The 27581-nt window shown below is 43.7% G+C and overlaps 1 protein-coding gene across 1 annotated transcript in view; it reads right to left on the reverse strand.

Annotated features, from left to right (window-relative positions):
* Window positions 1-149: 149 nt before the first annotated feature.
* Window positions 150-27581, reverse strand: part of CD34 (CD34 molecule) — a 154435-nt gene continuing 127003 nt past the window's right edge. The window contains exons 6-8 of the mRNA XM_075335731.1: window positions 25377-25423; window positions 7119-7280; window positions 150-5606 (exon numbers count right to left, since the gene is read on the reverse strand). Coding sequence (XP_075191846.1) covers window positions 5424-5606; window positions 7119-7280; window positions 25377-25423 — 392 coding nt within the window. The 3' untranslated portion in view covers window positions 150-5423. The remainder of the gene's footprint in view (window positions 5607-7118; window positions 7281-25376; window positions 25424-27581) is intronic.

The following is a 27581-nucleotide window of genomic DNA, read 5'->3' on the forward strand; positions in this document are numbered from 1 at the left end:
CCAGTAACTGCAAAGTTGAGTCTTTGTAGACCAATAGAGAATATATTGGGAAATCTAAGGCCATCTTCTGTATTGTAATTATTAGGGTTAAAGTTCCCTGATGTACACAAACTGTTACACAATGGTTGTTAAAATAACAGACAACATACTTTTAAATTTAAAATCATTTACTGAATGAAAAAAAACATTACAAAGCTCAGAAATATAGAAAATATCTTTAGGAAAGCAACTGGAACATTTTAAGAATGAATATTAAGTTACTACAATGAGTATTAGGTGAGTTTTTGAGGTTGCAGATTTTCTGCAGCATTTTGGCACCAATTAACTAAATTATGTTTCTTCAGGTTTTTTTTATTATGCATTTGATTGAGTTTTTACATGGGTTTTTCTTACATTTTTTCTACTGCAGTTTTTGTCCCTTTTTGGTCATGATTTAAACAAACTATTTTATTTTTAATACTTCCTAGTATTTGGCTTTAACCAAACTTTATGCATAAAGGCCATGATTCATCATTGCATTTGCACCTGTTTTGGTTTAGTTTTGTTTGTTTTATGCCTTTTTTTTCTTGCACTCTATTCTATTGGCTGGTTTTTGAAGTCTCTGTTATATGTGCTTGCCTGTTTGTTTTTGTTTTTTGGGTTTTTTTTGCTTTGTGGGTGCAGTCTAGCAATTCCAGATGATTTATATCAATTGCAATAGTTTAGAGAGTTGAAAAGTTTGCGCAATCTCACTCCAAACCCCCTTATGTACTTTTGAATATGCTAGGATTTTTTTCTGCAATTTTTTTAACTTTTGATGACAAAAGTTGCACAACCATTAAAAGAACTGGAAGAAATTTTTTTTTCTTAAGTTCATGAATTACATGCGCCATTTTGATGAATTTGGCGCCAAAAACAACAAGTAATACCAACATACAAAAAGGGAAAGAAACTTAAAAAAATACAAATAATGAATCAGGGGCCATAGTCATGTGTGAATTACATGCTATTTTGTATCTGTGGATTTTCCGCATCTAGTGCAATTCTATTTGGAATATTCGCAGAGAAAATATACAGCATCAAAAGGTCACCAAAAACTCATTGTGAGAACATAACCTAAAAGTATACAGTATGTTCACATTGGAACCCCATTTTACAGTTACCCAATATAGTTTTTATCTACATTAAAAGTTATACACTCTTACATTGAGTTACTTATTTTAAACTGGTCCAGGTTCTGCCTTTATTATTCTCAAGAAGTGTGAATGTTTGTGTGCTTGCGCACAATCGCGCATGCATGTGTGTGAAGAAAGGTATTAATATTCCCTCAAAAAGTTAATTGTAAAAGCTATTTACATCTTTGCAACCATTTTTTTTAAACAATATTGTCCTATTAAGACTTTATTCACATGTAGCGGTCACATTGTTTTTTTTAACCATGATAGCGTTATCTCTCAATTTTCAAATATGGCATTCAGGCAAAAAATATCACCACACCACTAAGACAATGTGTGAAGAGCATGTGCACATGGGGTACACCTGCAGTGAATTTTCCGTCCACTACATATTACAGTAGCAGTGCTGTGTTTGTTAAAAAAATGTCTTGCACATGCTGCAGACAATATCCACAGTGTAAATTGACAAGTGATGTGGATCTGATATTAATACTTCAGATGTTACAGTGGATTTTACCCTTTCGAATACAAAGAGTGAAATGTCCAACTCGACTGTGCCATTTACATAAAGAAATTCAGAGCTCTATTTACCACAGTGGACTTTGATTTCTGTTGCGGATTTCCCAAGACTACATACCGTTAATAAAAAATGAAGCAATTTTACAATAGGTCTTAAATAAAGCACCACTTCAGAGTTTTTTTTTAATTTCACTGCTGGAGTAGTGCTTTAAATCTAAGTCCCTGCCCCTAGTGTTATGCTCACCCTCCGGCATCTTCATTTGTCTTGAGTGCTGCTCTGCTCTTGTTAGTCTCCAGCAGTTTGTGATCTACCGGCTACTTTAGTGTTTCATTGAATCTGCTGGTGGACACAACTCATTAAAAGTCAATGAGAGCCTCGATCTGGCTTGCATAGACTTGTATTGAGCGCTTGTGATGTAACTGCTGACTCCCGGCCAGTCAGAAGCTATGGGCACAAGATGTTTCTTTGGGACCAGAGCAGCGAGGAAAAAAGGTGAAGATGCTGGAGGTTGACTATAAGACCTGGATGTAAAGCATCACTCCAGCGCTGAGGAACAAAAACGTTGGAGAGGTGTTTGAAAAAAGACTAAATTTTGTTTGCACGGCACCTACACTGACTGGCTCAACATGTTAGGTTAGGTCATGGGTTGAGCTTGATGGACTTAAGTCTACCTTAAACACTATGAAACTATGACTATGCATTCATGGTAACAACAGCAAAAAGATTTTGTGTTGAGAAATCCCGAAGTCTTGCTTTCTCATGCTTTCTTCTCTTTATCTACTTTTTGCTTTAACATGTTTTCTTGGTTGGCCAGTTACCTACTTTGCGGTAACATATTTGGTAGGTTTGCCAGTTTATTTGTTTTCTATCACCATGAAGAAGCATATGCCACATAGAAGCTGTAAAAGTATAAATGAATTAAAACAAAAAGAATTTTACTGAAAAAAAATATTATTCACAAAGGTTGTTTAACTTGCTAAATTTTTGAGATGAAGCCTTTCTATCAATACAATACACAGTAGATTTATTTTGTGTAACCTACAGAAACTGCAATAAAAATAAAACTTTATGATCACAGCACCAGTAATGTATTAAAAAAGAAGATATCGTCCCATAGAAAGTCAAATTCTGTGCCTAGGTTTCAATGGCAAAAACACTACTATAGTTTTTTTACTCGTCTTGGATATAACCACATTATGCCTTTCTTACTAGTTGCAGAATGCAAGATTAGGGTTCGGCTCTACTTGCGATTTTCACGGACGAGTGCAATCCAATAAAACATTGGATTGGACTCCTACCAGTATTAATCAATCAGGCAGTGTCCATCTGCTATTTTTTCCTCAGCTCTAATCGTGCTGAGGATCAAATCACAGCATGCTGCACATGGCTGCCTAGATCGCACCAGACTTACTAATGCAAGTCTATGGGTGCGAGAAAAATAGCACACAACATTACATACGCATGTCATACGGATGCTAAGCAAGAAAAAAAAACGCGCACTCGCATGACATATGCAAGACCACTTTTCGGGACGAGTATCAAAGTAATTATCTGTACACAAGTGGAATCAAGCCCTTAGGGTACGGTTCCACTTGTGCAAACTTCCAATGTGAGAGCATCGGAAGCAATATGCTAATGACCCTCTGCTGCGAGTGTCTTGTGATCAGGTGACAGCTGTGGAGAAGAGGGAGGGAGCACTTTCTCCCTCTCCTCCATGGCCTGCCATGGCATGTACATCGCACTGCTGTTGGATGAAATGCGAGTGCAATGCGATGTGTCAAACGCTCTCATAGACTTGTATGGGGGGGTGTGAGCCGAGACTCGCTACCAAATGCAGCATGCTGCGATTCATTTCTCATGCCGATATGGCATGAGAAATCAATCACAGATGGACACTGCTCCATAGTTTTACACTGGTGCGAGAGCAGTCCGATGTTTTATTGGATTGCACTCGTCCGTGCAAAACACAAGTGGAACCGTACCCTTAGTGGATAATTAGCATCCATGACAAGACCAGTGTTGATGTATGTGGCTTCTACAAGTTCGATGTTTATAGTGTTTTTACGCCTTTATTTGCTGTGAGTAATAACAGTACAAAGTGCCCTTTGTGACAATAATAGGGTGATTTAATACCGGCAGCTAAAGCTCTTTCATAAATGGTGAAGCGTAGACTTAACCCAGCCTCCACACACTACATTTTATATAGCAACAACCCTTGTTTATACACATCCAAAACTGACAAAAAAGAAATATACAAAGTTTACACTCAATAATCTCCAGTTACTTATAGATAAATGAACAAACTTACTTTATGACTACCTACAGGAATTGGTTTCTTGAATGTTTGGGATTAAGAACAAAATCTGTTTTTTTTGGGGGGGTTTCTTTGTAACAGTGTCACACTTGTCCATTGGCAATGCCAAATACTGCAGCTGAGCCTCAGTTATATTTATTGTTTTTATAGTTGTAATCATTTTAGAAAATGTCTCTTGTAACAATTTTTAACAATGATTTGTTAAAGAGGACCCATCATTTGCTCAAAAAAAGCTGAGTTAAAAACCTTATTAAAGTCCTGAGTTCCCCTGCTTCTGCTTTTCCACCATTTTGTGCTGTATCACTCCATTGATACTCACATTTGTTGCATTTTGAGCACAGTATGTGAAGCATTTCTTTATAGTATTTTCGGGGGGACTCCTTTTCCCCCCTCTCTCTCATTTAGCGCCAATCACAGCTTGTCAGCTTATCTACCAGTCAGTCATACACGGCCGAGCTGTGATTGACAGCATCTGGGAGGAAGGGAGGGGTGAAGACATGCCCTAAAGGAAGATTCTGAAGAAACGCCCCATTGGTCTGCAAGCAGAGATTTCACATAGTGCGCTCCGGAGGAAACAAATGTAAATATCTCTGCAATTAAGTGATACAGCACAAAACGGAAAACAGCTTCAGAACCAGGGCACAGCATGGGTATTAAGGTATAGAACAATTTTTTTGAGCCGGAGATAGGTCTTCTTTAAGAGTATATTAAGGCAGGGATCATATAGTATGGTTCAAAATATGAATATTTAAAAAGTAATTATGAAAATGAATTTAAAAAAATCAGTTGTCCGGTCTTAGATCTTGGTTTTGTAACAAAGAAGGTTGCTCATTAAATACTATCTGAATAAGAGAATGATATGATCCAAAATGTGACTTCTTTCTACTAAAATGGTGTCCATGTTGGAACCTTGGCAGCACTGACTAATACAGCTATCGTATTCTGTGGAAGCATAAACGTCTTGCTGTGCATTTACTAAAACATGGATATATTGCGTCAAAGCAAAGTTTTAAAATTTTGAGAAAGCATTATGTACATAAATACAGTCAAATAACTTTTTAGACATAATCCAAACTTTACCAGCACACTTTCCAATGAAAGCTTTATGGCCGTATGTCCTGCGATGTTAGAAATCAGTGGACAACATAGATGTGTGGGAGTAGAAAGAGAATACAAAAATGGCAGTTGTACGCTTTATTGATGCATCTGAATTTCTAGATACTTGTATCAATAAATCCCACTATTATTTGTGTTTGTGATAGAAAATCAACAAGATAAGGGAAAAACAACTTAAAAAAACAACTAAATGGTCTTTTTTATTTGCTAGATCATATTTGTTTTTTTAGCAACCCTCAACTATAAATCGAATAACAAATGGAATAGTCTGTATCTCCCTTGATGATCAATTGATATTGTAGATCTTTGTGTACCCATCTTATAACTCAGTATCAGAAACATTTTGTTTCTTAGTTGAATGCCCGTTGGTTGCAGTAGGGGAGACAGTTTGACCTGTTCCATTCTCCTGGGTCCCACTGTTCGGTTTGTCCTGAGGATGGGATGATACAGACACCAGAGTGTTTCCTTGGCTGTCCGTTTCGGTACAATATGGATCTTCACCCTACACAGACATACAAACAGCAAGCAGTGTTAGTGTGGAAGACATCACAGCCAGATTTTAAGCTGTTTCATGCATTAAAAGCAGAAAACTTAATGGCTGTTAACAGCAATTTGTAATGAACCACATATGGCCTGATATGCACTAAGCTTTACATCCACCATTATTAAGCCAAACACAATGGAAAGGAGCACAATAAATGTTGCAGACTAAAATGAGACAATATTATATGCACATTAATGGCACCCTTAATTTCTATACCCCACTCACATTATAATGCCCAAATCCTGGTTATTGTCTTGCTTATAAGGATAAAACACTGTACAGTTCTATAGTGCAGTTACAGCTGCCTAAAGAAGATTTATCAGGAGATTTCACAATACCAACGTCACACATCTCTAAATAGATCTCTTAGATCTGATGAGGATGGTGAATTTACTTTGCAATTCCATTGTGAAATGGTTTTGTAATGCTTCCTAAAAGTTTAAATTAATTACCACCTGAGAGTTCCTCAGAGACCCTCCTCCCTGCTGCTATCTCACACTGCTCAGTACAAGCCGCGGCAGTCAGGAGGGGGTTGGTGGGGAGGCAGCAAGTACACTAATACTAATGAGCGCTTCTCATTCATTTGTGGAGATATGCAATTATCAGATGGTAATACCCCCTATGGAGCATATACCCTCTACCATCCTACAAGTACACATCACAATGTTCCTTTTCTATTAGAAGTATCACACTGTGCAATGGCTGCTCATGCAAAAAGATGTGGCTACCCAAAGAAAACTATATCCCTCTGTCAGTAAGGGGCGTTTAATGCGAATGTATTTTCGGTCAGAGCGCTGTCTGGGAAAAAACAGACAGCACACGGACATCATTCAGACAATATGTTATTCAATGAGGCAATGCAGATTATTTTTCAAGGCCAAATCTGGTTGTGCAAAAATCTGCAGCCTCTGTGTTTCGTCTATTCGGATTTATAGGTGTGCAAAAAAAAGATCAGATCCCATTCGAAGCCACCATACAGCATATTAGTTTTGTGGAAACATTTCAATTTTTTTACATAGGAAACATTTTTTTATTCTTGTATATTTCTCTGTATACAACAGGATTACACACGGATGATAAATGAGAAAGAAAACCATCCGGTTCTGGATGAAGCTTGAATGATTTCTTTATACTCTTGTGTGAACTTGGCCTCAGAGTGAAGTCTTGGGACTCGAGACCCTTAAAAATTACATAGGGATTAGGGTTTAAGGATAAGAGGTAGTGTTTTGTGAATGTTTTTAACATGGGTATTTTACATAGTTTTATTACATAATCATACTGTATATGCAGATATGCTCTCCCGGCACAACGTTTTGATAATCTTCAGTTCACCTCTATATTCCAGAAAGTAAAAAATAGCTTTTTTATGTTTTGTAATATTAACCAGATTTTGTATTTTAGGTGATGGAACAGAAAACAGAAAACACCATTTTACTATTAGGCGCCATTTTGCCAGCTGTATAAACTAACCAGTCTCTGTCTTCCTGGACTCCAGCTCTCTCTATTGGAAAGAAAGTATCCAGCCAGAATAAAAGCAGCCAACAAGACACCACACGTGACTAAGGCAATCATTGTTTTTTGTGATCTTGTCTGATGCTCCGAAATTTGTCCCCATTTCATCTGGGTGGGTAACTGTAATTAAAAGGTGAAGAAGAAAATGCTTAAACATCTATTAACATGTTAAGAATTAAAACTGCATAATGAAAATGTTACATAGTGGCCCAGATTTTCTATTGCATAATTTATCTATAATATATACTTACATTAGACCTCTGTCAGAGACCTCTCACCTAGCCAAATCCAACCTCCTGCTTTGCACTGATGAGAAGCAAACATCCAGAAACATGTGTCTACAAATGGAGCGTATGGTTTGGCTCTTGATCCTCAATCATATTGACTTTTAGGAATGCTACCCCGAAAAAATTGTGCTACAGTTCTAACCCTCTTTCTCTCTGGAGAGGATATTTGCATAATTACATTACTTATAGTATTCTGAGATCAATCATGAATGAAAGCTGTTACATCATATTCTCAACCAATATTCACAATGGTTTAGGTTTCCAAAGCTCATATTTTTCACCAGTTTTTTTTACACGGTTTACTTTTTTAATCTATGTAAATCATCTAGAAATTTAATATGGGTTCAAGTATGATCTTCTTCACATAACAGTAAACCATGGATTGTTCTTATGTAGCGCCCCTGAGCCACTCAGGGCACTAATAGGAACTGCATCCTCACCAGGATGCAGGGCCTACCCCCTGGGACCTGGAACACCAGTGCCAGCAACACCTAGACACACCAAAATCCTAGTTACCACTCCACACCAGGGGTAATTGGCTAGTCGGACATAAGGGGATGGCCACCTAGAGGGCGGAGCCAGACCAGAGGACTAGACAACCTAGTGGGAGGGGACAGCAGTCAGTTGAGTAGTAGTGAGTGAAAGTGGAAAGACTTGCCGAGAGCTGGGTCGTGTAACAGTGACCCGGGGGCACAGGAGAGTGGTCGCCAGGGCAGGTACACCCAAGTTCCTCTGGGACCAGAGCACCGATGGGGCACAGGGCCCTAGGTCTGGTGACAGTTTCATGAGGCGACCTTCAAAGACCTCACTGACCCACAGATCCGGGGGCACCAGCAGTAAAGCAAGGATCAGGGTTTGGGACACAGACCAGCCCTACAGGATCCACACTGCCCACCGTACGGACAAGGAGACTGCCACAAAAAGGGACTTTTGCGAGACAGACTAAGAACTATACAGTTCGAAACGCGTCCTCTCCGTTTCTTTGCTCTGGACCCTATTTGGACTTTTTAATATGTTTCAATAAACGTCATTAATTTTTAATACATTTCCTGGATTCGGTGCTGGATTTTTTTTTAAAAAGTCTCCATACAAGATTGCCAGCTGGTTTATCCTTGCACGTGTCTGGGAAGCATTGGTCTCCTTCATACCACAGGTGAGCGGATACATACACTTTCCTTGGACTTTGCCACAAAAAGGGAGTCGGGCCCCAAACGCTCCATGCTACGGGGACCCAACTACACACCGAGGTTGCCGGGGACAGAGCAACCAAGTCATCAACTGGCACTGGAACTACAGGGACCTGAACCAGCCATCCAAGTATCAAGAGTGAGTAGAAACTGTTAACTACAACCCACGGTGTGGCCTCCCTCATTACTCCATCATACATCTCCCAGGCTCAGCCCTACTGCGGAGGGCCTACCACCACAGCTGCCATTACTACCAGTCCTGGGGATAATAAACTCAGCAGCAGCGGTTCCACCATCTTAATCGCAACCCGCAGGTGGCATCACACAAATGACTTTAATCTCCCCTGTAAATATTCCCCATTAAAAAGCACCCAGGGAATGGGACCGGGCAACGGCCACCAAAGTGACATTCCCTAGTTATACACTGCCCGGGACCGAGTACCCCATTCCCTGGTCGACACACTAATGCGGGCTTTACATGAGACGAGCTATCGTGCAATGCATCGTCGGGGTCATGGTTTCCGTGAGGCACATCCGGCATCGTTCACGACGTCGTCTCATGTGACACCTCCGAGCGACGCAGAATCGCTCACAAATCGTGCGTCGTGTACTCGTCGCTGAGTTTTAAAAAATTGTTTATTTAACATGGCGCCGGTTGTTCATTGTACCCGGGGCAGCACACATTGCTCCGTGTGACACCCCAGGGACGATGAACACAGCTTACCTGCGTCCCGCGGCACCCGCCAGCTATGCAGAAGGAAGGAAGTGGGCGGGATGTTTACGTCCCGCTCATCTCCGCCCCTCCGCTTCTATTGGCCGGCGGCTGTGCGATGTCGCTGTGACGCCAAACGCCCCTCCCCCTTCAGGAAGAGGATGTTCGCCGCCCACAGAAAGGTCGCTCAGCAGGTAAGTACGTGTGGTTTAACGACTTTGTGTGACACAGGCAGCGATTTGCCCGTGACGCACAAACGACGGGGGCGGGTACGATTGCTCGTGCAATCTCACGATAGATCGTAACGTGTAAAGCCCGCATTAGACTGGAAGAAAGGCCGCCAAATCTCCCAACCTGAGTTAAATTGAACCTGTCATCAGTTTTTCCCAATATAAAGTGATGGGGATAGCTGGTCTTGTTCAGAGGCCTTGGTCTTCCCCAATGGCTGTCCTCCTACCTTGCTTCATGTGTATGACGTGTCCTACATCAACCACACATTGCTGCAATCTCGTTACAGCACAGGTGTATTTCGATCTGCCCTGATGAGGGCATAGTAAAGTACTGTATGTACATGAAAAAAATCCACGAAATTTTAAATCACCGCTTTTGTCCAATTGAAAATAAAATAATAATAATAATAATAATAAATTACACATATTTTGCATAGCTGCATTAAGAAATGTCTGATCAATCATAATATAAATAGATTAATACAATTGGTAAACAGTGTAACGAAGAAAAAACTAAAAACACATTGCAATAAAATATAATAAGAGGCAATCAAAACATCGCATCTACCCAAAAAATGGTATTAGTAAAAACGTCAGCTTAGAGTGAAATTAATAAGTCCTCACTTAGCCCTAGATCCAGAAAACTAAAAACATTACGGGTCTCAGAAAATTATGCCTTTAGCATATTTTTTTTTTATACAGACAGAATTTTTTTTCACTATTTCAATTAAAAGACATGTTTGGTAAATACATAGTCATACTGACTTGTAGAATGATACTATCAGGTCAGTTTTACCATATAGTGAACATGGTAAATAAAAAACCTAAAAAACAAATGTGGAATTGCACTTTTTTTTGCAATTTCATGCACTTGGAATTTTTTCCTGTATATGTACACTATATGGTAAAACAAATGGTTTCAATCAAACGAACAACTTGACCCGCAAAAAATCAAACCCTCATGTTGCTGTATTGAAGGAAAAAATAAAAAGTTATGGCTCTTGGAAGAAGAGGAGGAAAAATCGGAAAATGGCAAAGTCATGAAGGGATTAACAGCTTGGTATATATGCCTATAAAGCAGTGAGGTCAGGTTGGGAAAGCCAGCGATTGGGCCGGTTCTTTCCTATGTGAAAAAGGTCTGATTCTCACCAATTTCACACACAATTCAGTGCTGAAACAGATAGTTAACCGATGGTTAGAACACACTCAGATGGCTTAAGGCCACTTTACATGCAACGACATCGCTAACGCGATGCCGTTGGGGTCACAGATTTCGTGACGCACATCCGGCCTCGTTAGCGACGTAGTTGCGTGTGAAACGTATGAGCGACCGCTAACGAGCAAAAATACTCACCTTATCGTTGCTCGTTGGCACGCTCCTCCATTCCCAAATATCGTTGCTGTTGCAGGACGCAGCTTGTTCGTCGTTCCTGCGGCAGCACACATCGCTACGTGTGACACAGCAGGAACGAGGAACCTCACCTTACCTGCGGCCGCCCACAATGAGGAACGAAGGATGTTCGTCCCGCTCATCTCCGACCCGATTGGGCGCCCGCTTAGTGACGTCGCTGTGATGCCGAACGTACTGCCCCCTTAGAAAGGAGGCGGTTCGCCGGTCACAGCGACGTCGCTAGGCAGGTAAGTAGTGTGAAGGGTCCGAGCGATGTTTTGCGCCACGGGCAGCGATTTGCCCGTGACGCACAAACAACGGGGGCGGGTACGCACGCTAGCGATCTTGCTAGCGAGATCGCAGTGTGTAAAGCGGCCTTTAGTCTCAGACTGTGGGAAAAAACAATGCCTTCGTTTTGAAAGTCACAGTGCCTATTCTTTTGTGAAATGACAGATTTTCCCTACAGATGTTACTATTTAGAAATGCACTGGGAAACCTTGATGGTTAATATTAGAAAATAGATGGAAATCCCCGCAAAGCCTCTGCACTAGAGTTGATTGAACACGCCAAAATCCGGGACTGGCGGATCACTGCCGGATTGAAAAAAAAGTCCGGATCCACTCCAGATTCCGGTGCCCATATAAGTATATGGGGACCAGAATCCGGAGATTAAAATAGTTTGTGGAGGGTATATGGGGGCAGGAGCGTGCACGGTGTACTCACCCGAGGCGTGTCCTGGCGGCAAACTCCTTCAGGGTCACGCTTTTCTCTTCTGGAGCCAACAATTCAATATTCACTGTTTTGCCCGCCCACCGGAGCGTGTAATTGATTGCAGTTAGACGCGCCCCCACCCTGAGTGGCAGCGTGTCAGCTGACTGCAACCAATCACAGGCGGAAGGACGGACAGTGGGTGGGGAAAGCAGTGCAAATGTCTGCGGGTCAGTATGGTTAACATGCATGTGTTTCAGAAACACATGCACGTTCCTGTCAGAAGTGTGCGCGGCTGTGCCGGTGATGAGCTGTCAGACTTGTGCGAGTCTGGCATGACAGCACCCGACACGGCCTGCCGCTCTCTAAACATGAGCGTGCATGTACCTAGAAACACATGCATGGTCCTTGCAGAAGTGTGAGCGGCTGTGCTGCTATGTCAGACTCGCGGGAGTACCTTGGAAGTGTGACTCCGGCCTAAAAGAAACCGCATGCGGCTTTTTTTTTATTATTTAAAAAAATTGTTAATAAAAAAACGATGTGCGGTCCCTCCTAATTTTGATACCAAGCCAAGATAAAGCCGGCTGGGGGCTGATATTCTCAGCCCGCAGCCGCGCGAATCCGGACTTTTACATCTCAGCCCTACTCTGCACCCTTCATGTGAACAAAGTCTTAAGGCCTTGTCACACACACAGAGATAAATCTGCGGCAGATCTGTGGTTGCAGTGAAATCATGGACATATTGTCCAATAATCATGGTCTATATTTTATGCTTTAACTGGACAACAGTATAGATTAATATAACTCAAAGAATTTTAAAGTTAGGATAACATTTTTCACTGACGTGTTAAAGATGCATATGGCCCTCCGTGTGCCATGATTTGGGCACACGTGTGTTCTCCGTGTGCTATTTGCATAGTACATGGAGATCTACTCACCTGTCCATGCTCCTGCTGTCCCTGGTGCTGATATCTTCTGCGCTGCTGTGTCCCACGCTGCTGTCGCTCACCGCTGCTGTTACTTCCGTGTCGGCTGTGCAGTGCATATTCATGAGCATAATTAGCCGATCTGGAAGCAGGAGACAGCAGAGGCAGAGACAGCATTGCTCGAGAAGGTGAGTATAGCAAATCATTTTTTTTCACAGACACATGATTTCTCTGGCACGTGTCACATTGAACACACCACTGTGTGGCCCGTGGGACATCAGTGAAGCCAGAAAAAAATAGACATGTCTCTGTGCGGAACACACGAACATGCGTGCGCGCTTGCACAGAAACACGGTCATGAGAAATCATTGATGAGTGCTCAGACCCATTGATTATAATGGGTCCGCGTATGTCCGTAATTCTGGTATGTATAAAAACTGCAACATACATACCAGAATCACTGTCGTGTGAGGGGGATCTAATACTGAAAAATTACAGCAGATATCACAATGAAAATTATTGAATTATTGTATTACCATAAAGGGACTAAAGGGTGCTTTACACGCTACGACATCGCTAACGATATATCGTCGGGGTCATGCCGTTAGTGACGCACATCCGGCGCCGTTAGCGACATCACAACGTGTGACACCAATGAGCGACGATCAACGAGCACAAAAACGTGAAAAATTGTTGCTCGTTGACACGTCGTTCATTTCCTTAATATCGTTGATGCTGCAGGTACAATGTTGTTCGTTGTTCCTGCGGCAGCACACATCGCTATGTGTGACACCGCAGGAACGACGAACATCTCCTTACCTGCGTCCACCGGCAATGAGGAAGGAAGGAGGTGGGCGGCATGTTCCGGCCGCTCATCTCCGCCCCTCCTCTGCTATTGGACGGCTGCCGTATGACGTCGCTGTGACGCCGCACGAACCGCCCCCTTAGAAAAGAGGCAGATTGCCGGCCAGAGCAGCGTCACAGGGAAGGTAAGTCCATGTGACGGGTGTTAGCAATGTTGTGCGCCACAGGCAGTGATTTGCCCGTGTCACACAACCGACGGGGGTGGGTACGCTTGCTAGCGATATTGGTACCGATATCGCAGCGTGTAAAGTACCCTTAAGTGAAACAAATAAAAAAAATCAATAACATTTCTAAGAAAGCAAAAAAAAAAAAAATTACTGATAAAAGTTCATCATTAAAAATAGCCTTATTTATATATATATATATATATACTGTATATATATTGTGAGGTAGTGTGGTCGGCTGCGCGGCAGAAGACACGGGATCCAGGCACCAATGGTCACAGCACACGGTTTATTGCACAAACCAAAAGTCCAAAACAGCACACATGTGTTTCGCTGGCAGAAACTCAGGGAGTTGTGTTCACTCCCTCACACTAGGGACCCACGCCCATGTTCCTGTTTCCTTTTAACCCTCCTTTCAGCCTGCAGGGAAACAGCATTAACCCTGGAGTGGAGTTGCTTTCTATACATGGAGGGAGCACAACCGGGGCGAGACGTACCGGCCGTCATAGACAACCCCGGTCACAGTCTCACATACCCCCCCCCTCAGTTCAAGCGTGCGGGGTTGAACTCCCGCCATCAAACACGGGCCGCGGGACAAGGCATCGGCGTTGCCCTGCAACCTACCGGCCCGGTGTTCAACCGTAAACCGGAAGTTCTGCAGAGAAAGGAACCACCGGGTAACCCGGGCATTTCGTTCCTTGGCGGACCTCATCCAGACCAGCGGAGAGTGATCAGTCACCAAGCGAAACTGCCGTCCCAGCAGGTAATAGCGTAGGGACTCCAAGGCCCACTTGATCGCCAGGCACTCCTTCTCCACTACGCTATAATTCCGCTCGGGAGGGGTGAGCTTCCTACTTAAGAAGGTGACGGGGTGTTCCTCCCCCTGAACCACCTGAGACAGCACTGCCCCCAGGCCGACCTCTGAGGCGTCAGTCTGTACTATGAACTCCTTCCGGAAATCAGGGTTGACAAGAACGGGGTGTCCGCACAGGACCCCCTTCAGGGCCCGGAAGGAGTCCTCGGCCTGCGGAGTCCAGCGCACCATGACGGACTTCTTGCCTTTGAGAAGGTCCGTCAAGGGGGCTGATAGTCCCGCAAAATTTTTTACAAACCTCCTGTAGTACCCCACGATACCCAGGAAGGCCCTAACCTGCTTCGTGGTCAGGGGTCTAGGCCACTTCTGGATCGCCTCAACTTTGTTAATTAGGGGCTTAATCACTCCTTGGCCTATTACGTAGCCCAAGTATCAGGCTTCCGTGAGCCCCAACGCACATTTCTTGGGATTGGCTGTCAATCCGGCTGTTCGGAGCGCGTTCACCACCGCTTGTACCTGTTCCAAGTGGGTCTGCCACTCAGAGCTGTAAATAATGATGTCATCAAGGTACGCTGATGCATACACCTGGTGGGGTTCCAGCACCAAGTCCATCAACCTCTGGAACGTGGCCGGAGCGCCATGTAACCCAAAAGGCAAGACAACATAGTGGAAGAGACCCTCTGGCGTAACAAAAGCGGTTTTCTCCTTGGCGGACTCCGTCAGTGGCACCTGCCAGTACCCCTTGGTCAGGTCGAGCGTGGTGAAATATCGCGCCTGTCCCAGCCTATCAATCAGCTCATCCACCCGGGGCATGGGGTAGAGATCGAACTTGGATATTTCGTTCAATCTCCTAAAGTCATTGCAGAACCTTAAGGAGCCATCAGGTTTTGGTATTAGGACAATGGGACTAGCCCATTCACTCCGGGATTTTTCGATGACCCCCAGGCGTAGCATTGTCTTCACTTCCTCTGATATGGCTAGTCTTCGAGCCTCCGGTACCTGGTATGGCTTCAAGCGTACCTTCAGGTGAGGCTCGGTGACAATGTCATGTCGTATCAGACTGGTCCTACCAGGCAGCTTGGAGAAGACATCGGGGTTCTGCTGAACCAGCCGTCTGGCCTCTCGCCTCTGTTGCTTGGTGAGGGCTTCTCCAATCCTTACTTCCGGTTCGTCCTCTCCAGAGGTCGCTGGAGCCGGGTATGAACGACCCGAAGAGGAGGGAGATGGGGATAAATGAATCATCAGGCTTTCCCGTTCCTGCCAAGGTTTTAACAGGTTGACATGGTATATTTGTTCAGGTTTCTGCCTACCGGGCTGCAATACCTTATAGTTGACCACCCCGATTCTTTCCGTTATCTCGTAGGGGCCTTGCCACTGAGCCAGGAATTTACTCTCCGCCGTGGGGATCAATACCAACACCCGATCCCCGGGTTTAAAGGTCCGCATGGTGGCTTGTCTATTGTAGCGGCCGCTTTGCGCGGCCTGAGCCTACAGTAAATGCTCCTTCACAATTGGCATGACCGCGCTTATGCGGTTCTGCATTCCTAAAATGTGTTCAATCACACTTTTATGGGGGGTGGGCTCCTGCTCCCATGTTTCCTTTGCCAGGTCCAACAATCCCCGGGGTTGTCGCCCGTATAACAACTCAAAAGGCGAAAACCCCGTGGATGCCTGTGGCACCTCTCGGATGGCAAACATCAAATAGGGAAGCATCATATCCCAGTCTTTCCCGTCTTTGGAAATCACCCTTTTGAGCATGGTTTTCAGGGTTTTATTGAATCGCTCCACTAAACCGTCCGTTTGAGGATGATACACAGACGTACGCAACTGCTTGATCTGGAGTAGCCGGCATAGCTCTTTGGTCACTTTAGACATCAATGGGGTCCCCTGATCCGTAAGGATCTCCTTGGGCAACCCCACCCGGCAGAACACAGCAAACAACTCCCGAGCTATAAGCTTCGCCGCAGTATGTCTGAGTGGTATCGCCTCTGGATACCGGGTGGCATAGTCAACGATCACTAGGATGTGTTGGTGCCCTCTAGCGGACTTTACGAGGGGCCCCACCAGATCCATCCCTATCCGTTCAAAAGGGACTTCTATAATGAGTAACGGTACCAACGGACTGCGAAAATGGGCCAGGGGTGCGGTAAGCTGACACTCCGGGCAGGTTTCGCAGAACCGTTTTACCTCCCCAAAGACCCCGGGCCAATAGAACCTTTGCAATATTCGCTCCTGCGTTTTCTTGACCCCTAGGTGGCCATTCATCAGGTGTTTATGAGCCAAGTCGAGGACCCGCCGGCGATACGGCTGGGGCACCACCAACTGCTCTACCCCCACGCCCCATATTTCATCTACCCAGTAGAGTAAATCCTGCTTAAGAGCGAAATGGGGGTACCTTACCTGGGCACCGGGCAGCTGTGCCACCCCATCAACCACTGTCACCCTACTCCGGGCATGTATTAATGTAGGGTCCTGGAGTTGGGCTGTCCCAAACGTATCCGGGGACGCCTCCAACTCCGGGATGGGCTCGAACATCTCAGCCTCTCCTGCCAATACCTCTAGGGGCGACCTATCGGGTTTACATTCTGTCCCTATCATGGGGACCCCTACGGCAGGCGTCCCGGATTCGGGATTGTCGGGCTCAGGTCCCGGACTGTCCAATACCTGAGGGGACTTAGGAGGCCCCTTCCATAAAGTCCAAAAATACGGCAGATCCCTTCCTAGGATCACGTCATAGGGAAGAGTGTTCATAAATCCCACCTCATGTTGCACCTGCCCGCAGGGTGCTGTGATGGTGACAACCCCCGTGGTATAGTCTCGACGGTCCCCATGTATGCAAACCACCCCCACGGTACGTCCTGTGGCCTTTACTTCAGCCCTTAGGGTTGATCGCACAAGGGTCACTAAGCTTCCGGAATCCAACAAGCCTGTAACCGGACATCCATTCACCTGTATTTGGCACAAGTGGGGCTCAGTCTCCGGGGAGACAAGGTCCGCGGTACACACCGCCTGAGCATACATTGAACCCCGCCGGGTAACCCCCCAATCCATGGGCTCCGTGGTGAGTGGACACTGGGCTTCCATATGTCCCACCCGCTGGCACCGCCAACATCTAATAGGGAAGGAAACCCCCTTGACGAGTTGTCGTTTAGGGTACATAGCCTTCCGGACCTCAGGGACGGCGGGCGCGGCCTCAGACGGGACGGTAGCGGACTCCCGCACCGGTGTCAGCGGTGGGTCCTTGGCCCGCGGCTTGGAGGGGCCGGACCGACGGCGGCACACAAAGTCTCAGTGTCCCGTATCAAGTCCTGCGTAGCCACATGCCGCTCCACCAGGCACACTAATTGGTCCAGGGTACTTGGGTCGCCCTGTCCTACCCACCGTTGAATGGTGACGGGTAAAGTGCGCACAAAGCGATCAACCACTACCCTTTCCACCATTTGCGCAGGGCTTAGAGTGTCAGGCTGCAACCACTTCTTTACCAGATGCAACAAGTCATAGGCCTGGGAGCGTACGGATTTGACTTCCTCATAGAACCACTGATTTACCCGCTGAGCCCATACATAGGTATTCACCCCCAACCGAGCAAGTATTTCGGCTTTCAGGGTCGCATATTCTATGGCGTCCTCGGTACAGAGGTCCAGGTATGCTTTTTGGGGCTCCCCCGTCAGATAGGGCGACAATACCTCAGCCCACTGGGGGGTCGGCAGCTTTTTCCGCTCGGCCACCCGCTCAAACACCGCCAGGAACGCTTCCACATCATCCCCCGGGGTCATCTTTTGCAACACTTGTCTCACCGTTTTCCGGACGCTGCCGTCGTCACCCGGTCCCGGGGTTGTTGCTGCCGGTCCGGCACGGATTGACTTGACCAGGAGAACCATCTGTTCTTGGTGCCTTTGTTCCTGCAAGGATTGCTGCTGACGATCCAACGACCGGAGCAGGTGTGCATTGGTCTGTTGTTGCTGTGCATTAGCCTGAGCCAGCTGCTTTAGTATGTCCTCCATGGCGTCGCCGGGTTTGGGCTGTAGTATAGCCGCTCGAATCCAGGACATGTGCTACTGGGTCACCAGGGATGGATGCTACACCTCACCGGGCTGGCATGCCCGCGTTCTCCACCATCTGTGAGGTAGCGTGGTCGGCTGCGCGGCAGAAGACACGGGATCCAGGCACCAATGGTCACAGCACACGGTTTATTGCACAAACCAAAAGTCCAAAACAGCACACATGTGTTTCGCTGGCAGAAACTCAGGGAGTTGTGTTCACTCCCTCACACTAGGGACCCACGCCCATGTTCCTGTTTCCTTTTAACCCTCCTTTCAGCCTGCAGGGAAACAGCATTAACCCTGGAGTGGAGTTGCTTTCTATACATGGAGGGAGCACAACCGGGGCGAGATGTACCGGCCGTCATAGACAACCCCGGTCACAGTCTCACAATATATATATATATATATATATATATATATATATATATAAGGAAATAAAAAGTACACATCGCTACTGTCATTTTTAGAACGACACTATCTATAAAACAATCACATTAGTTAACCCCTACGTTGGACGTTGCATAAGAAAAAAGTAATAAAAAAATGGCAAAACTGTTGCTTCATCATGTTTCACACAGAAATGGTAAAAAAAATCAAAGTCGTATCGAAAAAAATTGTGTCACTGAAAATGTCAACTCATTCTGCAAAAAACAAGCTCTGAATTAGCTCTATAAGCAGAAAATTAAAAAAATATATATAATTCTCAAAATATGTTAGAATATGTTATGATAGAAAACTCAATTATTTAAAAAATAAATGTTTTTAGTGTCCAAAAGGAGCAAAACGTATAAACCTACATAAATTTGATATTCTCGTAATATTAGTTGTACTGACCCAAACAGTAAAGTTGTCATTACTTTTATCACATGGTACCAACAGAAACATTAAAGACCTGTCGACAAAGAAAAAAGTTCTCAAGATAATGGTGATACAAAATTTTAAAGCACCACTCCACCATTTTTTTATTGCACCGCTGGAGTGGCGCTTTAAATGTAAGTCCCCTGTCTTATACTCACCTTCCGGTGGCTTCACTTCTGTCACTGAAACTATGGCTGGTCTCCACAATTTATTACCTGCCAGCAACTTCTGTGTTTCATGGAGTGCGCTGTAGGTCACAACTCAATGAAAGTCTATGAGAGCCTCGTTCTTACCTCATTCTGGCTCCCATAGAGTAGTATTGGGAGCTTGTGATGTAACTTCTGACTTCTGTCTAATCAGAAGCTATGGGCACAAGAAGGCATCGCAGATAAAAGGTGCAGCAACTGGAAGCTGAGTAAATGGCAGGGGCAGGGGGCTTCGATTAAGGCCTAAGCCACGCAGCATGAAAATCGGTGCGAGTGGAGTGCAATAAAAAATCGCATTCCACTCGGAGCAATAGTAGTGTCAGCACCCATGAGCGATTATTTTATCAGCCCTAATCGGACCGAGAAAACAATCGCAGCATGCTGCGACTGTAATGCGATCCTAAATTCTCTCGCCCGATTCAAGTCTATAGGGCGAGAGAAAAATTGCACTGCACTCCCGCTACACCGGTGTACTGTGAGTGCAGTGCAAGAATGGCAATAGCCGGCTGCGGAGGAGACAGGGAGATAAATCCTTCCCACCCCTCTTCAGTGCCGGCCCGCCCCTCCTCAGCACTGGCCCGCCCCTCCTCAGCGCCAGCCCGCCCCTCCTCACCCCCCGCAGCTGAGGTCCAATTGCATGATCGGACCTCAGTCGCAGGGAAACTCGCACGACACTCGGATCTGCTGTACTGCCAGCGTGAGCCGAGTGTCATGCGAGGGGATCGCAGTAATTCCCGTGTGGCCCCAGCCTTAAAGTGCCACTCCAGTTCTGAAAAAACAAACAAATGCTGGAGCGGTGCTTTAAAATCTTGTAAAATCCTCATAAAATAAAATGACATTAGAAAACTGATGATGATATAAAGTAAACAAATGCTAAATTTTATTTATTAACTATTTTCTGAGGCATGATTATCTGGATTTTGGACAAAAAATTCAAAGTTTGAAAATTCAAAATATATATAAATATGTTGTCAAATTTTAGATATTTTCATACATAAATGGAAAACATGTCAGCCTAAATTAACCACTAATATAAACTACAATGTCATGACAAAAACATTATCAGAATAACAGGGATATGTAGAAATATTCCAGTGATTACCAAAGTGACACATGTCAGATATGAAAAATGGTGTTTGGTCATCAAACCCAAAACTGGCCGTGTTATTAAGGGGTTAAACGCCTGCACTGATGTTCATCGCATGAAGATCAGAACCATTTTAGGAACAGAAATGAATAAATCCTAAATGAACCCTTAATGTAACAGAGATGTCAATGGGATGTCCCGAATTCTGTGTGAAATAAACAATGAATATAGTAAAGTATATATGATAACAAAACCCACCCAAATGAATAAGTTGTGAAAACATGAAGTTCTTTGCTTTCAGCCAGTGCAGCAAATTGCTAACAGATTTTCATGAGCTCAATGTTAGTTTCTGTATTACTGTGAATCTTGTACTGCATTGTTCTATTTGTCTAGGTTGTTGGATTAATTTGCTCTTTGCACTGAATCCAAAGATGTTGGGTGGATCCTTCAAATTGAAAGGTTATTAAACTAGTCATACTGTGCCTAATAAAACTGTGTATGCAGAAAAGATCTGTGAAAGTACTCTGTTGATAGATTTGCTATGCTGTACTGCTCTCTGATGTTAAAACTACTTTGATAACCTCTGCCTCACTCCTGTTAATGTTGATGAATTTGATGTTAAAGGGATTGGCTACTACTTTTTTAGTGATGGCTTATTCATAGGATAAGTCATCCATGTCTGATTGGTGGGGGTGCGACACTTGGCACTTCTGCCGATCAGCTGTTACCAATGTTGGCCAGAAATTTGCAGATGCTGCCGGAACAGAGCAGCTCTGCCATGCCTAGAGAGGCCGCAGCCGGGTACTGCAGATCCACCCTCTATTCAAAAGAAATGGCATTAGAACTGTCTCATATTGAAATGAAAGTGGTAGATCTGTAATACACTGCCATGTCCACTATAGTTTTGGCCTAGTTGCCTTGATCTGGCAGCAGTGTCACAAATGTGTTGCATTGGCAGATTATATCTTGTATTGGAGTGGATTTACTTTCATTTGATGTTGAAAGGGTTAAGGACTTTTTCCCCCTCTGGCTGACATTACTCAAAGCCTTAACCACAGCTGCAGCATTTTGTCATCATTTCCTACCACTATATATACCCACTCCTGGCTTTACTCCATTCCAGTGATATAGCTTTTATGCTGACCACTTTGAAGTAGCCTGTCTCTGGAGAAGCTGATGTGTCACTTCAATTGCAGCCATGCAGGTTCCAGCTGAAGAAACCAAGGAGTACTTTTTGTTTGTCTTACCTTTCTTGTGTTGTTTTACTGTAGTAGTGGCACTAGTGTCCCGCTGTCCTACACCTTAGTCAGGGTAAGTTCAGTGTCAGTGAGTGCTTAGGCACGTGACAGCAGGGAGTGCAGGGAACAGTCACAGGTGGTGACCCCTTTCCTTTACATTTTCCCTGGTTCTCCCTCGCGTTGTGCATGTCAAGCATTCACCTCGCCCTGGCATAACAAGCAGCCAATAACTTCCATTGCAGCCAGCGATGTTAACAGCTGATCGGTGATGGTGCTGTGTGTCGCGCCAACACTGATCAGATAATTATGATCTATCCAAAGAATGAACCATCTATGAAAAAAAGTAGTGGCCAACTTCTTTAAAAAGAAGCTTAGTATTCAATTTGCTTAGGCTTAAAGAGAAGTTGTCATGTTGAAAATGGCAGCAGGAGGAGCTGATTAGGAGATAAAGCAACATTTTTGTTGGAAAAGTTTATTTTTCCATTTTCATGGTTCAACATTATGAAATTCTGTGAAGCACCTGTGGGTTGAAAGTGGTCACCACACTTCTAGATAAATTCCTTGAGAGATCTAGTTCCAAAATCAGGTCACTTGTGAGGGTTTCCACTGTTTAGGTACATCAGGGGCTTGGCAAATGCGACATGGCATTTGTTGTCTATTTCAGCCAATTTTGTGCTCTAAAAATTGAATGGTGCTCCTTCCCTTCCCTTCCAAGCCTGCCCAAACAGTAGTTTACCACCACACATCTGTGTACTCATTGGAAATTTTACAACAAATGGTATGGTTCATTTTCTCCTGTTACCCTTATGAAAATTCAGTATTTGAGGCTAATGAAATACTTTTTGTGGGAAAAAAAGTACAATTTTAATTTTTTCCTTCCACATTGCTTTAATTCCTGTGAAACAACTAAAGAGTTAATAAACGTCTTGAATGTTGTGTGGAGCACTTTGCGGGTTGCAGTTTTTAAAATGTTGTCACTTATGGATATTTTCTGTCACATAGGCCCCTCAAATTCACTTGAGATCTGATGTGGTCTCTAAACAAATTAGTTTTCTAAATTTTGTTTGAAAAAGGAGAAATTGCTTATATAATTCCTAACCCCAAAATTATGTTTAAAGAAGTACTAATGTAAAGTATAACATAACTAGACATAACTCTCTGGTTTAAAGGGAACCTGTCACCACTTTTTTGGCGTATAGGCTGCGGCCACCACCACCGGGCTCTTATATATAGCATTCTAATAAAAAAAAAATGAGTCTGCGCTCACATGTGTGTTTTGCCATGGACTGTGTGTCCTTGTGGAGCATACGTGTGCCTATGTGCTCCACACGTAGACATGTTAGTTTTTCTCTAGCATCACGGGTGTCACACGGACCGCACACAGACCGCACGGATGTGATCCGTGTGATACGCACCGGAAAAAACACACGTATCTGAAATAAAAAGAATTTCTGTGCTCGCCTTCTCCAGCACTGCTGTCTGTGCTGCTGCTGTCACTTGCTTCCGACCCCCGCTCATTATGCTCATTGTATATTCACTCCACTGTGGACCGGAAGTAGCAGCAGCGGGGAGTCGGCAGGGCCGGAGGCCATAGTTCAGCACCACGGACAGCAACGCCAGGGACAGGTGAGCAGAAACTTCCCATTCTCCGTGTGTTACCACGGATAACACATGGAGAACGCACGTGTGCCATAAACACGGCACAAGGAGGGCAATATGCAACTTTGACACGTCCGTGAAAAACGTGCGTGAATTTCACGGATGTGTTAAACACCTTTCTTAGGCCTCCTTATCTTCTCCTTTACTCCACTCCGCTCAGTGTTCTGTCAGACTGACTGAACAGAAGAAAGCAAGTTCATGACGCCTGACAGGATGCTTCTCTGGCCTGACGATGTCTCGAGCAGATGCTTTTCATGCAGCCGCTCAACTGCTTGTACTCTGAAATCTAGGATGAGTGCACACTAGATTTATGTCAGTTACGATCTTTAAAATCCTGATGCAGTGTATTACATAAAGTATACCTTTTTGCTAATTAAAGGTAGTTAGAAAAAAAATAATATTTAATTGCGTATCATTTATTTTATAATGATTCTTGGAGAACTCACAGAGAGTGTTTTCAACATTTGACATTAGAGCATGTAAGAAATAAAAACAGGCCACCTGCAGCGTGACAAGGTCAAAGTCAGTTTATCTTTTGGGATTTCGAGAGTACAGAACAGAAACACGCACTTGGTGACTGTTTGTATTAACACAGGAGGAAGGAAATTATTCTTAAGATAAAGTCCAAGATTTTACTGTGAGACCTTATGGAAAAACATTCCCTAACAATGAGAAATTTCTGTCAATAAAGGAGAAGAGTGTATTTATTTTGCCTGACCTGGAAGCATGGAGAAATTTGTTCTTTCAAAAATGTGGCGTTTGTTGTGGACTAAAATATTTTTGTTCTCAGTCAAAAAAAAAAAGTTCATGTATACATGTTCATGAATAAGTCACTATTGGACACTTCACTAAACTAAAGGATTGGTTGTCTGAATTCAAACTGCTGAAGATTTTCATCATCAACATCATGTGTTGAGGAAGAGTCAGGATATCGCCCATACACATTGGATAGTCAGCTATTAAAGGGAATCTGTCAGCAGGTTTTGGCTATATAAGCTGAAGACAGCATGCTGCAAGAGTTAAAACATAGAACTCAGGGATACCTTTCCTGTCAAGGTCCAATCTGTTATTTATTTACTATGTTCGTTTGAGCAGCAGGACCCTTATCATTGCTGGACTTCAATGTCACATTCATGGCAGTCCGGGACACCCTCTTCTCTGATGGACATCTCAAAGTCAATGCTCAATATCTATAGAGAGCCTGATGTGGGTGGGGAAGCTCTCTCAGCTCTGCTACATGGCTAAATCTAAAAATTCTGATTGTGTCAGAACGGTTATACCCAGTAATCTAAGAGCTTGTTCGCATGTAAATGCTGAAATTTCTACAGCAATTTGACAGGACATGTGCGCTTCAAATCACTGCAGAAACACTGCGTAATGGATGCAGTGTTTCAGCAGAATACATGCCGATTTCATGCGCTCGGGATAGACAGAGTGGGAGCAGCATCCAAAGTGCACGGAATAATTGACATGCTGCATTTTTGAACGCATGGATTTGGGACAAAATTTTAGCACCCATATCGCTGCGTTCAAAAAAGCAACGTGCGCACGGATTATGCACAATCTACATAGATTTTGCTGGGTATGCAGGACGCATGCATTTACGCTGCAGTGCAATACGCAGCGTAAATGCATGCAAATACGCAACGAGCGCACGAGTTCTAAGTGATACATTGTTGTACTCAGGATTTCTTTGCTTACATTATGCCGATCTCACATGAGGCAACAAAAACTGGCTCACAGATTCCCATTAATGCTGATATTGTTTTTTAACCTTGTGAACTTAAAAATTAGACATAATATTCCGTTTACAGTATAACAATGCGTATTCAAATACACTTACTTGGTTAATAGCTGTGTATGTTTCATTTTGCAGCTTGTCTTTGGCCTCTGAAAGAAAAATAACATTGTTTTCAAATGGAAATTGTGAAAAAGCGCAATACAAAGGAATACATGAAATTTTCAAGAACACCAACAGCAGTCTGGTAACATGGTGTTAACGTGGTTCATTAAAAATTCAGCTTTTACCCGTCTGTGCAAAAAAGTTTTACTTGTTCAATCAATTTCTATATGATAAAAATGGATCTGTTTATGGCTAGCATTAGGTAACAAAAAAGTTCTAAGGATTAGACAAATAGTTATTTTTTTAGCTTTAAATCTTTCTAAAGATTGTGCAACCATTATTGCCAACAATTGTGATTTCAATACTTTGTTATGGGGCGGGGAGGGGGTTCAGTGCTGCTAGATCAAAGTGTAGGAGAGGTCAGACCTTTAGGATTTTTGAATATACCAATAAGGGCATAGGTAATGGGTGCAAAGAAAGTATCCACACAAAGATCCCTCCTTCACCTAAAAAAGTAGCATTCTAAATAGTGCAATAGGTATGGGCCCCATGGCAGATTATACATTGGGTTCAGGAGCGATATGATAGGACACTTATACTAGTTCATTATAAAATTGCTGACATGCTGCTTTTTTTAAAAATACTCTTTTTAGTTTTCAAGTAAAAGTTGTACCTCCAGTTCAGGTACAAATTGAGTGTTAGGGCTGTTTTCCAACTGCAATTTTCATGTGCGAGTGCGATCCGATAAAAAAATCAGATTGCACCCGCACCAGTGGTAATCAATGAGGCAGTTTCCTCTGTTCTGTTTTTTTCTACACGAATCGTGTTCTCGGTACAATCGCAGCATGCTGCCTTTTGCAGCGAGTCTCAGTTCACAAACCCCAACATCGCACTGCACTCGCATGTTATACGACTGCAGTGCGGTGCACGCAGAGACAGTGATCTCTCCATCTTCTTTGCTCCTGCCCTCTTGCTGACACCCACAGCAAAGGGTCATTAGCATATCGCTTCCGATGCTCTCGCATCAGACGCTTTTCGCTAGTGGAAAAGTGCCCTATCACAGGGAATTGTGCTATTTTTCCAGTAAAACTGTAAATATGAATTGTTTTATTTTTTTTTTTTTTACTACTACACATCTAAGAGATTTTGCATGATTTTAAAAACATTACCACAACTGCTCAAAGGTAGAGATGAGTGAACCTGAAGTCTGGGTTATTATTTATTATTATAGTGCCATTAATTCCATGGCGCTTTACAAGTTAAAAAGGGTATACATAAAATAAGTACAAATCATTAACAGTACAAAACAGACTGGTACGGTACAGGAGGAGAGAGGACCCTGCCCGTAAGGGCTCACAGTCTACTGTGAATGGGTGAGGGTACAACAGTACAACAGGTGAGGACAGAGCTGGTTGCGCAGTGGTGTACTGGACTGAAGGTTATTGTAGGTTGTAGGCTTGTCGGAAGAGGTGGGTCTTTAGGTTCCTCTTGAAGCTTTTCACGGTAGGAGAGAGTCTGGAACGCTCTACCTCAGCATATCAGAGTATGGGGGAGGCACGGGAGAAATCTTGTATGTGATTGTGGGAAAAGGAGATAAGAGAGGACTAGAGAAGGAGATCTTGTGAGGATATGAGGTTGCGTGCAGGTACAGTGCCTTACAAAAGTATTTGGCCCCCTTCAATTTTTCAACTTTTTCCCACATTTCAGGCTTCAAACATAAAGATAAAAATTTTAATGTTATGGTGAAGAATCAACAACAAGTGGGACACAATTGTGAAGTTGAAAAAAATGTATTGCTTATTTTAAACTTTTGTAAAAAAGAATAAACTGAAAATTGGGGGTGTGCAATATTATTTGGCCCCTTTACTTTCAGTGCAGCAAACTCACTCCAGATGTTGATTGATGATCTCTGAATAATCCAATGTTGTCTTAAATGACTGATGATGACAAATATAAGCTACCTGTGTATAATCTAGTCTCCGTATAAATGCACCTGTGTGTGTGATAGTCTCAGTGTTCTGTTTAAAGCACAGAGAGTATCATGAAGACCAAGGAACCCAACAGGCAGGTCCGTGATGCTATTGTGGAGAAGTTTAAAGCTGGATTTGGTTACAAAAAGATTTACAAAACTTTAAACATCCCAAGGAGCACTGTGCAAGTGATCATATTGAAATGGAAGGAGTATCATACCACTGCAAATCTACC

The sequence above is a fragment of the Anomaloglossus baeobatrachus genome, chromosome 2 (assembly GCF_048569485.1).
Source record: "Anomaloglossus baeobatrachus isolate aAnoBae1 chromosome 2, aAnoBae1.hap1, whole genome shotgun sequence".
NCBI classification, from domain to species: domain Eukaryota; kingdom Metazoa; phylum Chordata; class Amphibia; order Anura; family Aromobatidae; genus Anomaloglossus; species Anomaloglossus baeobatrachus.